Genomic DNA, 14,866 nt, shown 5'->3' with positions numbered 1-14,866 from the left:
ATTTTGTGAAAGGTATGCTTGTTGTGGAACACTTTTTGTCACAAAGAGGCTCCCGTCCCGTGCTGTCAAAAAACAGGAAGTAGGCAAAGGAATCGTGTACAGAAGTAACAAACCAGCTTCCTTACTCTTGTTTAGATAGCACATTAGGTTAAGAAAGTATTAATATTCCAAGGACTTATAATAAAAGAGGGTAAAGATATAAAACATTGCTGGCCGCCATGAGCAGCAAAGAAGATTTCGATCCAAAAGGTAGGACGTTTTGTTAACTTGAAGTTAAAAAGTCCTGTAACTCCAAACTTAACTTCTTAATGCCAGCTTAAAACACGCGTCAAATTAAATGCATATGATCTATATGAAATCTGACGTTTTCGTTTTACCAAGATACCGTTGTATATTGTCAGTATATTCTTTTGACTATATCAGCGAACAGTAAACGGAGCTGCAGAGCCACTTTGGAGGAGCTATTTCAATCATATATTACCGATAAAGAACTGACAGTAGATTGTTCTCATGCCTAAGTTACTAATAGAGGATGAACAGTTTACACAGTCATTTAGATATCTTCTGTTCTGGAGCTGGGGCAATTTATATGAGAGTAATTCTTCTTTCAACAGATTTTCAAATGTATTTTCGGTTTATCTTAAGTCTTCATATTTCTTAAGAGATGTGAAATCACGACGGGTTTGCAGAACATTTTAAATACCCATTATGGACTTGTCTATGATAGTTTCACAGTGATGCGACTTTTAGGATTGTTCGTCTCACTGATAGTACAACACAGTCAGCTGTTAAGTCTTGTGACCAGTAGGGTACTTCCTTTCGCTTTACTTTTGCTGCTAATCTGTTGCATGGAGAAACTTGAAGCTACAACTTTTAGCTATGGTGGATTTGTGGAAAAAGTCCAATTTTGAAGCTGCCCCAGTAAAAGTAAAAGTTCTGCAATCAAAACTTTACAACTTTTACAAACATGTAAGAATTTTGAGAAAAAAATGTCCTTAAAGTATGACAAGTAAAAAGCAGTTATTGTACAGTAAAATGGTCCCATCAATGTTTTATTACTGTGTATGATATTTTGAAATCATATTACTGTATGTATGGGATTTTACTGTTGTACTGTTGTTGGTTTTGTTGTCTATAAAATCATAAGCTAAATGTTCTTAATATTGCTGACAGCCGTGTATCTCTGAAAAGTCAACTTTTCAGGAGCTCAGAAAACCGTCTTTTCAGCTTTGGGACAATGCATCTTCCAGATAATTCAAGACTGTATTCAGCACAAGAAGAACAATGCAACCCATAAAGGATCACCTCATACTTTATTTATCGCAAACATTCAAAAATAGCATAGCCTGTTTGAAGGGTTGTGGTTTTCACAGGAGGGGGATATAAACTTGAAAAAAAATGTCCTCTGAGACATGTTGGAGCCAAAGTATAAAAGCTGCATAAATGGGTAATAATCTCTGCCTTCTTTGGCATTTGCTAATGTTTTACTGCATGCCCTGTCTCAGTAAACACTCCTTATTCTTCTCAGACCACCAGCACCTCCGGTACAACCCTCTGAGGGATAGCTGGGTTCTAGTGTCAGCTCACCGTATGAAGAGACCCTGGGCAGGTCAGATCGAAAAACCTCCTGAGGAACACATACCCAGATTTGACCCTCACAACCCACTTTGTCCTGGGAACACACGTGCTAATGGAGAGGTAAGAAGAGATGTGCTTGTCATTCAAATCATTTTGTTTTAATGCTGATTTTGGAGAACAACCACACAACATACAGTATTTTTCTGTATCACACCTCTGTATTGTGATAATTACATGTACTTTTTGACCTTATAGCTCTCTCTACCTGTCTCCTTGTCATCAGGTAAATCCAGACTATGACAGCACTTTTGTTTTTCAAAATGACTTCCCTGCTCTTCAGCCCAATGCTCCAGATCCTGGTGAGCACCATCTACTCCATTGTAAAGATTGCACTTGAAGCAACTAATAGTTCAGAAAATTGCTATAAATATAAATAAATAAACAGGGTGGGGAAGCAAAATTTACAATGAACATTTAGTTGTTTTTTCTCAGCAGGCACTACGTCAATTGTTTTGAAACCAAACATATATTGATGTCATAATCATACCTAACACTATTATCCATACCTTTTCAAAAACTTTTGCCCATATGAGTAATCAGGAAAGCAAACGTCAAAGAGTGTGTGATTTGCTGAATGCACTCATCACACCAAAGGAGATTTCAAAAATAGTTGGAGTGTCTATAAAGACTGTTTATAATGTAAAGAAGAGAATGACTATGAGCAAAACTATTACGAGAAAGTCTGGAAGATACTATTAAAGAAGAATGGGAGAAGTTGTCACCCGAATATTTGAGGAACACTTGTGCAAGTTTCAGGAAGCGTGTGAAGGCAGTTATTGAGAAAGAAGGAGGATGCATAGAATAAAAACATTTTCTGTCATGTAAATTTTCTTGTGGCAAATAAATTCTCATGACTTTCAATAAACTAATTGGTCATACACTGTCTTTCAATCCCTGCCTCAAAATATTCTAAATTTTGCTTCCCCACCCTGTATACATACATATATATATATATATATATATATATATATATATATATATATATATATATATATATATATATATATATATATATATGTATGTATGTATGTATGTGTATATATATATATATATATATATATGAGCATTAAGGAACTTATGCTTCAATTTACATAACTTAAACTCTGTGTTCAAAGTGTAAAACATGCATAAGTTTCCCACAACCTTTTCTGTCTTGTCTGCTGTAGATCCAGATCAACACCCATTGTTCCAGTCTAAAGCTGCTAGAGGCATCTGGTAAGAAAAACAGCTTCATGTCAGAGTCTTCACAAGCAGAACAGAGACAGTTTACTGTGTGTTTAAGTCAGGGGTTCTCGAACCTTTTCAGCTGAAGCTCAGTCTTGCAAAAATATGCCATCAGTTGCCACAGATATACATTTGTAGTAACAGTAAGAACACAATCTCTCTATTTTTATTGCTTTGTTTTTGTTTTTTTTTTAATCTTTCAGGCCTAGATCACAATCTTCATCTTTTTGCATATTTCATGTATTTTTTTGTTTTACACTGTTTTTGTTTGATTGCATCTTTTTAGTCATGTTCGTCATCAAATTCATCTTATGTTATTTTTTGTAACTTTTGTCCTGTTACATATCATACAACTGATGCATCTCCTGTGCATTTCACATGGCTTTGTTGACATGAGCATTATAAACTCTTTGAGAGAACATTTTTCTTCCATTTTTAATAGGTAGCCAACTGGCAGAGGAAAATACAGTATATTACTGTAATATGATATGGGAAAACACAATGGCTAGGGCTGCTGTGGCTCGTGTTTTACCGCCACTGTTTCACTACAGCTCTACATCGCCAGCTACCGGTCTGGCATGGCCACTACAGCGTATTCAGCCGTTCTCGCGGACTCATGTTAACGCAGATCGTTATCATAGCGGCTTCGTCTTAACGCGGAATGATTTTATAATGCAAAGGAGAAATCTTTGCGGAGTGTTGCCGTGTAAACGTACCCTCAGTTGGTTGAGTGGGTCGTCCAATTACTGAAGGTATTGGCAGTTCAAATCCTACCTCCCACTGACCACATATTGGGCAAGACACTGAACCATGGTGGCAGCCTCCTACTGGTGTACGAGTGTGGTTGTGAATGGGTGAATATTTGTAAAGCGCTTTGGCCACCATAAAATTGTGGAAAAGCAGAATACAAGTACTGACCATTTACAGCCTTTTGACCCATTTTGGGTTCCAATCCTAGTTTGGAAACACAGTTGTAAATGACTGTTATCTGCTGTGAATAATAGATACATCATACATACAGACACATTTACTACTAAACAAAATCAAAATAGAAAGGAAAAACATTAACAACTATAATTAATATTAAAATTAAACATAATGTAACTGTATTTTGTAGTTGGAAGCACTGGATTTTTTAAAGAACATGTCTTAATGTCTTCAAAGCTCCCCCTATTGGCCAAAATCCTTGAGAAGGCAGTGTCTAAACAACTTACAGCTTTTCTGGAGACACACCAGATCTATGACACTTTTCAGTCTGGGTTTAGACAACGCCACTCAACAGAAACCGCACTATTAAAAGTGTCTAGTGACATCCTGATGGCGGCTGACTCCGGGAAATCCACGGTCTTGGTCCTGCTAGATCTCTCCTCGGCCTTTGACACAGTGGACCATACCATAATGATTGAGAGACTGAGGGACCTGGTAGGGATGTCAGGTCCTGTGCTAGGCTGGTTCTCCTCTTACCTGACCGGCAGAAGCTTCACTGTGTCAATAAACAACTTCCAATCTGACTCAGCGGATCTACTGTGTGGTGTGCCCCAAGGCTCTGTCCTGGGACCAGTGCTATTCTTACTCTGTCCTCCCACTTGGCCACATTACCCGACAGTACAGTGATGTCTCCTATCATCTATTTGCGGATGACATCTAGATATACTGCTCCTTTAACTCCTCTGAGCCCCACAAACTGAGTTCCTTGATCAACTGCTTGTCAGAGCTGAAGCAGTGGCTAAATGATAACAGCCTCCAGCTGAACTCCAGCAAAACAGAGACCCTCATCATTGCCCCGGATAGTGCAATCCCAGGGATCAAACATCACCTTGGAGACCTGAGTTCCTCGGTAAAGACCAAACTGAGGAATCTGGGTGTCATCTTTGACTAGGACATGTCTTTAGAATTCTACTCCAAACACCTAGTCAAAAACTGTTCCTTCCAACTACGCAACATCTCCAAACTCAGATCTATGGTGTCCATAAATGAGCTCGAGATGATCGTTCACGCTTTTGTGTCTTCTCGCTTAGACTACTGCAACAGCCTGTTTACATGCTTAAACAAGAAGGAGCTGGCCCGTCTACAGTTTGTCCAGAACTCTGCTGCCAGGCTTCTGACCCGCACAAACAGGAGAACCCACATCACTCCCATCCTTAAATCTCTCCACTGGCTCCCTGTTCTATATCGTCTTCATTTCAAAATTCTGGTGCTAACTTTCCGGGCTCTACATGGCCAGGCCCCTGCATACATTGCTTCCCTGATCCAGCCCTATAGCTGGACTCGTAGCTTGAGGTCTTCAGGACAGCACCTGCTGATGGTTCCACGCACCTGTTTTAGCACACGCGGTGACAGGTCTTTTAAAGCTGTGGCACCACGTCTATGGAATGACCTGCCTCTACATCTACGGTCCATGGACTCTGTAGAGAGCTTTAAGAAACACCTCAAAACCCTCCTGTTCAAAAAGGCTTTTTAGTCTCCCACCTGACCCAGGGCCACCACAAACTGATTACACTCTATGTATTCATCATAACATACTCCATGTGTCATCCCCCCCCCCCCCCCCCCCCACCCCCAGTCTCTCTATATCTCTATCGCTCTCTCTTTTCTCCTCCTTTACTCTCTCTCTCTCTCTTTAACCCCAACAGGTCAAGGCAGACAGCCATCCCTCAGGAGTCTGGGTCTGCTCCAGGTTTCTGCCCGTTAAAGGGAAGTTTTTCCTCGCCACTGTCACCAATCACAAGTGTTTGCTCCTGAAGGATTCTGTTGGGTCTCTGTAAACTTAATTTGATTCTGATTTGAATTGATAAAGCACTTTGTGACTCTGTCTGTGAAAAGTGCTCTATAAATAAAATTTACTTACTTACTTACTTACTTACTTACTTACTTACTTAATAATAAACATCCCTATTGAACAAATGTGATAAATTCAACTGTATGACTAATTAAGTCTGAACTGCTGTGTGCAATCAGAGCAGCCATGTGGTGGCAACAGTCATTACAGATCGGGATCATCACCTCTGGGTGATACCAGGAGGTAGTTTTTTTAATCAATGCACTGCATGTTACCTGAACTATGCAAAGCAAAGTCACACATCCAAACAAATGCAATACATTAAAATACAGCTCACTATGTGGAACCAGCAGATGGGGATGTTTCTCCACCTATGTTTGCCCTGTATGATACAATATTCTGTCAAAGTAGCAGAAATTCACCCATGTTTGAATATAGGTAAATGCTGTTCATTTCATAGGTGGAGTTGCCTTTTCAGTGTTATGAGTCATGAAATGTGGACAAGAAGAATTAACAAGATGACTTCTTTTGATGTTTCTAACTCTCCAGTGGAAAAATGTGTAGAATTCATGCATCCACTGAGAGCTGAGTTGCACAAATGGGTTTTCGTTTCTCATGGACCCAAACCTCACCTGGCTCTTACTAAGGAAAGTTTCATGACCACAAGCATATACACACATCATTCACAACTGATATATTAAAAAAGGTATGGTTTTTAGGCATCCTATTTTTTTTTTTTTTTTCAGTCTTTAAAGTTCTTCCTGAACAATGTTGCCATCTCGGGAGTACTTGGATGATTCTGCCTGACATTACAGTTACACAGTAAATGAATAATAGATCAAATCAGAACACCATACTGACGCTGGTGTTGAAATCCCTTGTGTTGGCAGAGGTAGAGCTGTCAATTACTGCTTTCCGCACCCAGATTCAGAGTAATGCCAAAGCAGAGAAATGACTCTGACTGACACGTTGAGCTTTAACACACTGAGATTCAGTCAGTCGTGGTTTTCTTCTTCTTAATATAGTAGTTTTATTCATATTTTCTCACACATAGTAACAGTGGAGTATGAGTCCGCTCACTCTTATGGGATACGACAAGGAAGAATAACAGTGAAATTGAGGCAGAGCGTGTTGCCTTGCAGCTACATTCACAGAGCCAATTAGAGGACAAACAAAAAGGCAAGTGGGATTTTGGGGATCTGGGTCACTGTGTTTCAAAAGACAGACTGAATGGGAGAAGTGGTTAGGAAATTCAGTGACTTACGGCTATGTCACCTCTGTTCAGCCTTATATGCCCCTTTTTCCCAGTAGGATATGAAATTAGACATTTGGGCAACAATGGGTTCAATGGTTTTCTGTAATTTCCTAGACAAGAACAAATCAATTTAAGTCAGTTTTAACTATATAGCTAGAAATACACGTCATGAATTTTCCTTAAGGGGATTCATAGTCTGCACAGTATTTGTATCCTTAGACCCTCAGTTTGAATAAAGAAAGTCAAAAAATACTTTTAACAGTGACAAAATGGAAGAAACCTCAGGAAAAGTAATAGAGCAGGAATTCCTCCTCTCAGATAATGCTGCAATACAAATTTGAGGCACTTGCACTTTAAGTATTTCCATTTTATTCTGCTTTACATTGTCTCTGAGGTAAATATTGTAATTTTTTTCAAAATGTTCTAACCTCATGTACTAAGTGGTTGAAATACAATTGTGCCCCGAAACCATGTTTTGTTAGTTTTTGTGGTTAAATAAAGTGCAGACTGACACAGTCTTTAGGACTTTGAATTTTAACCAGGCCTGTGTCATGAGTTACCAAAATTTTTTTCTAATTTTTTTTTCTGTTCACTTCACTCTGACTTAAACTTTCATACTATACTTTTTATACTTTTATACTATACCGTATCATTTATAACGAGAGTATATCACGGTAAATGAAGAGCCTTGGGCACAGACTTTTGTGCCTCAAACAGGAAGCATGTGACTTGACTGTTCACTAAAAGACTGAAAACATTTTTAAATTGCACTTGAATGCAGATTGGTACTCACGGGTTGTATCATGTATAGCTTGTTTATTTAAATGTTAATGTTTTTGTAAAATTATTTTACGTGATTCTTATCGCCTTCTTCTTCATGTGAGACAGGTGGGGCGGCGCCCTAGCGTTCTCTATTGACGAGCCGCCACATGGCACCTGGCTACATCCATGTAGCCAAGCAATACAGGGATGATTTTCTACGTCCTGATGACAGTCCACTGTGTACAATTTCTGTTTTTGTTGAGACCACTTGAATTACAAAATGCTAAGAGGTACTATCAGCTATCTCAAAACCATTAAGCACTGCAGCTTTAAGTTCAATTGTTTCAAACACTCTTGGATCACTCAGAAAACGCATCACAAATGTGTATCACAAGCTAAAATGGAGGCTGTATTTCTTAAACTTATGATTTTATAGTGTCACAAACCTGGCTCAATGAATGTTACAAAGACAATAAACCTATTTCCCTAAAACAAAGAAAATAACTTTAACTAAATGCAGCTAAAAATGCAGCATGTAGATGGCAGATATCAGTAATGTAATGAATGTTTGGGTGAGTGAGGTCAGTGTGTGTGATCAAACAATACCATTGTGTTTTCCATGAAGTCAGAAGGCTGCTCAATCAGAGAGTGTGAGAGCACACTTTCTGAGGCAGCCCTTTTCTAAACTTAAGCCACACCCTTAAGAGGTGTGGCCCAAGAACAGATGGCCCATGGTCATGCACTCCAGGGACACTGGCAACTGGAGAGAAAACAGAACATTAGAACAATAGAATATGATGCTTTGGTGTAGACAAAACTTTCCAGCAACATATAAGCTTGAGGAGTAAGAAGCCAAAGTCACCATGCACAAATGAATAATGAATAGTAAAATGCTGATAAGGATTGTTTTACTGCACAATGACTAGATTTAGAATTCAGTTTTAAAGCACATTTTGATTAGAATACTCAAAACCTCTTGCTGTTGTGGAGTATTTTCACAGTGTGGGATTAGTGCTTTTACTTGTAGTATTTAGTGAAAACTCTTTTAACTGTATCCCTTTCATAAATTCATTGTAAACCATCTGTCCTCGTACGACATTTCCAATGAGATCCTGACTTTGTAACATTGTTTTACAGTTTTAGTGCCTGTTGACAGACAAAAACACCAAAACACAGTATTGGCAGCTTCTCTAATACATCAACAATTCATAAATACGACTGTTCAGTTTTGCTCAGTGCACAAACACCATCGTCATGTTCAATTATTGATTGTGCGCGAGCTGCCTGGCCACAAGAAAAGCCCGGCTGTCGATAGAAATGCAATTCTTTTTTTTCCATCTGACAGTCGAGCCGGTAGCCTCAGCAGCTGAGAGAACAAACAAACATGTGGAGGAGGTTCTCTGAGAAAGTAGGATGTGTAATTTGTACACACTTTTCTAACCTTGCGTACAAAGTGGTTGGAATACAATTGTACCCTGAAACCAGGTTTTGTCAGTTTGTAAAGTGCTGACTGACATGATCTTCAGGGCTTTGAATTTTAACCAGGTCTGTGTCATGAGTTATCAATTTTTTTTCTGCTCACTTCACTCTGACTTGAACTTTTACACTAAATAAAACAGTTTATGTTCTTGGTACCCATCAAGTCTTGAAATTGGATGCTTTCACAGATGTGACAGTGGCTGCAGGACCCCTTTCTTGTAATCATTTAATGCACATTTTGCTGAAATAGCATTTACTCTTACTGAAAAGCTAACATGAGGGGGCAGCTGTGACCTAGAAGGCTGGAGAGTCGGCCTGTGCCTGAGGGGTCACTGGTTCGATACCCTGGACTGGCAGAAAACGCTGTTGGCTGATATGCCCTTGAGCAAGGCACTTAAACCCCCATTTGCTCCCCGGGAGCTTGATATGAGAAGCCCACTGTCTCCTAGTCTGCCGTGTGTGGTGTGCTCCTGCATGTTCTAGTGATAGGTTAAAAGCAGAAGGTTAGTTTCAGTGTGTGGTGGGCGTCTATATTCTGACAAATAAAGAATCTTAATCTTGATGAAGCAGTACTATAACTGTTTTTATTTTTTTTTAAATGAACGTCATTCAACATGTTCCAAATGGGCTAAGTTCAAGTAAAAACTGAATAATACAGCTGAGGTAATTTGACTTAAAAATAGCTGTATCTGAAAAGTGGATATTTGTAATGTTAATCAAATATTATTGTGATAATCAAAAAATAGGGAGTAGTGAGTCACTCTGCTGGTCTCCCACGGCGAGAAAAACTAACACCATGGGGTGGCATGCCAAGAATCCAAACGTAATGAAATGGGATGAGAACCACTCAGAAAAAACTTTTAGAGTCAAAGAAAGTGACAAGTGACAGAAGCCAGAAGCACTGTTGTTGTTTTCTCCACTGGACACAGCTCTAAATGAAAAATGGAGTTTGATGCTGAAATGCCAGCCTTTCTGGATTATGAGGCTGATGAAGGTATAAAGTTATTATGGGATGCTATTATCTTTGCTAAGTTGGTCATTTGTTGATCCACAGGTCAAACTAAATTGTGACAGTTCTGACCTTTTTTATTTGATTCCAAACAGACGTTTTACTAACAACACCTCCACTTCTTTTTTTCTTCCAGCAGTGTCTGAATCAGATTCTCTCTAACACTAGAGAAGGAATGACGGAGGGTATAGGTTTAAGACATTCTGTCATTCCGTTTGCAGCAACGTTTACTTGTCTTCTAAAAGTGAAACTGCAGTGAATAAACCATACCTTTACCTGTTGCACCCTCAGTTCCATTTTTAATATAGCAGTCTGGTTTTCTGTGTATTAACCTTTTATTAAGCGCAGTTATTTTTCAGTTAAAATCGAGAGCAATCAACATACAAGAGCAGCACAGGAAAAGGATGCCAGTGTAGATGAATCTACTTTTGGCATTTGGTGTCTAGGAAACGCAGTCATTTTATGTGTATCATCATTGTGCAGCAGAGATATAAAGATAAGATTACAAGTTAACAGTATAGCTTTGAGTATCCAGGCCAATGCAACTAAATGAATCTTTTCTTTTGAGTATTTCAAGGAAACCTAGGCAGCAGCACATTTATTACTTATTAATTAAGACCAGAACAACAGCACAGCAAAATCCTAATAAATAATACAACAAAAACAAAAGCAGAAAGCCAGATGGAACAAAGAGAGAGTAAAAGGTATAAATGCTTCTGAATAGTTGTCTTCCATGGTTTTAAGACTGACAGAGAGGTTTAGTCTCATATAGTCACATGATGAGATTATTAAAGCCACTGGGTTTAGACTTCATTCTGACGAAAATTAGTGTCGACGGATTAATTTGATACTCATAGGTTTAAATTGAAGGTATAAATAAATAAAAGCCTGGTTTGCATAAAAGACTGCAATTACCCAGTCTTAACATAACATTAAACATCCCCTCCAGTCATAGCAGAAGAAATAATAAACAATACGCTGCCATGAATGATGATTACAGTCTGTAGGTTTTCCCATAAAACAGTGAATTGACCTCAATATATATTACACCTCCTCTTCCTGCTTTCTCATTGACAAATGCAAAATCTTATTAATATACAATTTTTTTTTTTTTTTTTCAAAAGTAGATACACCGCCACCTGGATTTAACTGAGCAAATAGTTCACATCCTGAAACAGCAGTAATTAATGTTTCCTCTGATAACAAGTTCTTTAACCCTTTAACTGATGCAAGGAAGTCAAAAAAATAAAAGAATATTCATGGATGAAAATAATTTGCAGGACATTTAATGATGATGATCATCATCTGTTTTGACAGTGGTTGATCCACAGTCGGTTTGTTTTATTTGGAAGTGAGCTTCACCTCTGTTTACATCCTGCCACAGACATCATTGAGCAGCACATATTAGAGATTTTTTGATGGCATTTGTTTTACCCAAAAATAAACCACTTAAAAGTGAGTTATTGTGTAGACAATGTGTTTAATCACGGGTTGGGTCGTGGTACTCAGCTTTGCGGGTTTGGAAAAAGTGGACCCGTGCAGGACTCTGGTACTGACCCTGTTCACAGCCTGTGCTCCCTTCTCTCCACCACACTGATTTTCCCTCTGATGCGACGTATTTTATGTACTGTCACATCGGTTTAGTTTGAAAAAGTAACGAGCCTATTCTGAGAATGTAAGCAGTATAAAGTACAGATATTTATGCAAAAATGTAGGGAGTAAAAGTAAAAAGTTGCCAGAAACATAAATACTCAAGTTAAGTATAGATACCTAAAAAATCTACTGAAGTACAGTAATGAAGTACTTATAAGTTGTTACTTTCCACCACTGCTCTTCCATCAGTCAGTCATGGTCAGTGACATATTGCCCCCTTCATGGGCTGTTTCAGCACCTGTAGTGATGCAGTAACATAGTATTGTCTGATTACCTCAGCTGCAATGGACTGGTCACTGACCCCATGCAGCAGACATCAGTCTAAGATGACACATTATCAGCCAGTGCTGGGCCGTGTCTCTAGGACAATGACGGCGTTCACAGCTTACAAACATCAAGTGCCAACACATACTTTCCACTCAGTCTTGCTCACTGACTGCTGCTTGTTTACTCACACTCCATCACCTGGAATCAACGATGGTATGAAACTTCTGGCTGCTCCCCTACTACCCCTGCCTGTAATTCACAAAATATAAAGGTCCAGTGTGGTGAATTTATGGCAGTTTTTTTTTACTGAAGTTGCTTCTCTGTTGCTTATAAGTAATTCACAAAGCACAATTAATGTCGTAAGCATGACCAGAACTGGTACACATTAACCAACGCCAGTTTGTAGAGATTACATAAAGATACATAAAGATTGGAGTATGTTTCAATGGAAAAAGGTCATGTAGTCTGATGAGTCCAGATTGACCCTGTTCTAGAGTGATGGATGCATCAGGGTGAAAAGAAAAGCAGATGAAGTGATTACCCATCATACCTAGAACCTAGCTACTTTACAAGTCAGTGGGGGCAGTGTTATGATTCAGGGTAGATTCAGTTGGTCGGGTCTAGGTTGTGTGTCCAAAACAATAAGGTCAGCTGAACCTAAATATACTGAATAATCGGTGGATTTCTTTCTTCGCTGATGACACGAGCATATTCCAAAATGACAACACCAAGATTCATAAGGATCAGATGGTGAAAGAGAGGTTCAGGGAACATGAGACATCATTTTCACACATGGATTGGTTACCACAGAGTCCAGACCTGAACCCCATGAGAACTTTACACAGTTGTTCAGTACAAGATCTTGTTGAGAAATGATACAATTCAGGGTGGAAATAATTGTTGTGACATTAATTGTGATACTGCACAAGCGTTGTGGCAGAAATTACTTCACAGCAAATGTGTTGCAACAATTATTCATTTATTTTCCAGTCTCCTGGAAGTTCAACTCCATCATTCTGCATTGCACCTGTAGAAGTGATGTAGATCATGATTGGCTCAAAAACATGAGTGGTGGTACATGTCTTCTTTGAACTTAGTGTTCACTGAGTAAGTTTCTCCTTCAACAGATCTGTGTCAAAAGGTTCTGTATTGCTGCAATTAATTATTATTAGTTTTTTTCTCAATTATTCCATGAATTATTTTGTCTATTAATTGTCATAATACGGTGAAAAAGTGTTTCCCAAAAGCCAAGCTAATAGAAAAAACAACAAAAAATAATCTTTGAAAAACAATTATCGAGCTTAATATTTGACAGCTGCTCAATTAAACAGCTTACAGAGGGTTATTCTCTGCACAGATACAGTGTCGTTCTACATAATGAAATTAAAAATGCAGCGAAGGAACATAGGAAGCTCTTGGTTTTGAGTGGAGTGGGAGATTGTTGAGAATCAAACAACAAATACAACAAAGCTTATTTCCATTTATTTCCACTGTGATCTCTTAGGAACCTTGTCTCCTTTATTATACCAATGTGTTTTTTGTCTCTTTATTTGTAAGAGTATGTGGACAGTGGATGCTAACTTTCTAGAAATTATACAAAAACAACCTTTGACTTCATTAGATCCTGGATTACTGTTGAAGTGAATTGCACATTCAACATAATTAATCAGTAAGTCTCAGTCTTTTAGAGCTAATTAAGTCAATTATTCCACTTGAGAAGCCTAATATTAGCCATTGGCCACCACTGGTGCCAAATTCTGCCGATAGAAATAATTTATGTATGTGATATTTGTCTATATTTAGTCACATTCTGCACAGTGAAACTCGAGCATTACAGAGAAGAAACATCAAAAAATATTTGTCTTTTGGAGGAGCAGGAAATTGTTGGGAATCAAAGCGCTATACAGTCTTTTAGAGCATGATAATTAATAAAAGCATGTATTTTCAGCATTGTGTCTTATAATGACATACAACTTAAATGTATTTCATGTTTTTCCCAGTAAGGTCATGTGCTTCCATCCATGGTCTGATGTCACCCTCCCTCTAATGAAGAAAGAAGAGGTTGTCAAGGTGATCGACAAGTGGGCGGAGCTTGTTGAAGAACTAGGCGCCACTTACCCCTGGGTCCAGGTATTTGGCTCACAAACACTCATACCCAGAATCGTTCAGCCGCATGTGTGAGTGCTCATTTCCTCAGAATTACACGTACAATATTGATGTAATGTTTCCCAGGGCTTGTGAAATTGTAGGAGATAAACTTTTCACCCCACGCCCAGCCCATTTTAATGTGACTTGTGTTGGATTAGATGAAACATTAATGATGCCTCTGGGCAGATTCAAACAGCAGCTATGAAAAGAGGAGGATATTGATAAGACAAGATGTCGAAGCTAATACAACAAGCAATTAAATTCTGCCCATATTGCACCATGAAAGAATATTGTAACAACTAAAATTGCTCTGTTTATAGATTTACATGTTGGAGGCTGATGTACATCCTTACAGGAACCATTATGCTTTTGGATGGGGCAGACTGAGAAGTGATTTTCCCAGTTTTCTATCTAAAATGTAATTATATACAGCCATAAATTACGCTGTAAAACAAATTCATGCACACCAGGAAGGGAGGGAGAAGAAGAAAGGTTTAACACAAACTAATATCAGCACTAAGGACAGCGCCCTTCTTAATCTGTTCCCCTGGAGACACAGGATCATGTTTCACCCTTGCTTCATCAGCAAGTATTTGGTCTACTAAAGAGTCTCGGAGAGAGTCTTGTCCACTTTGATTTTCAGCTTCTGGAA

At 38.6% G+C, this 14,866-nt stretch overlaps 1 protein-coding gene across 2 annotated transcripts in view; it reads left to right on the top strand.

Moving 5' to 3' along the window:
- The first annotated feature begins 89 nt into the window (after positions 1 to 89).
- The window catches only part of galt (galactose-1-phosphate uridylyltransferase), a 56,397-nt gene continuing 41,620 nt past the window's right edge, over positions 90 to 14,866 (top strand). For both annotated transcript variants that reach the window (XM_030148808.1, XM_030148810.1), the window contains exons 1-5: positions 90 to 249; positions 1,529 to 1,698; positions 1,862 to 1,937; positions 2,805 to 2,853; positions 14,067 to 14,196. In XM_030148808.1, the coding sequence (XP_030004668.1) occupies positions 219 to 249; positions 1,529 to 1,698; positions 1,862 to 1,937; positions 2,805 to 2,853; positions 14,067 to 14,196 (456 nt within the window). In that variant the 5' untranslated portion in view covers positions 90 to 218. The remainder of the gene's footprint in view (positions 250 to 1,528; positions 1,699 to 1,861; positions 1,938 to 2,804; positions 2,854 to 14,066; positions 14,197 to 14,866) is intronic.

Source organism: Sphaeramia orbicularis, chromosome 12, assembly GCF_902148855.1.
Source record: "Sphaeramia orbicularis chromosome 12, fSphaOr1.1, whole genome shotgun sequence".
Taxonomy (NCBI): Eukaryota; Metazoa; Chordata; class Actinopteri; order Kurtiformes; family Apogonidae; genus Sphaeramia; species Sphaeramia orbicularis.
This window is presented reverse-complemented; position numbering and strand designations above follow the sequence as displayed.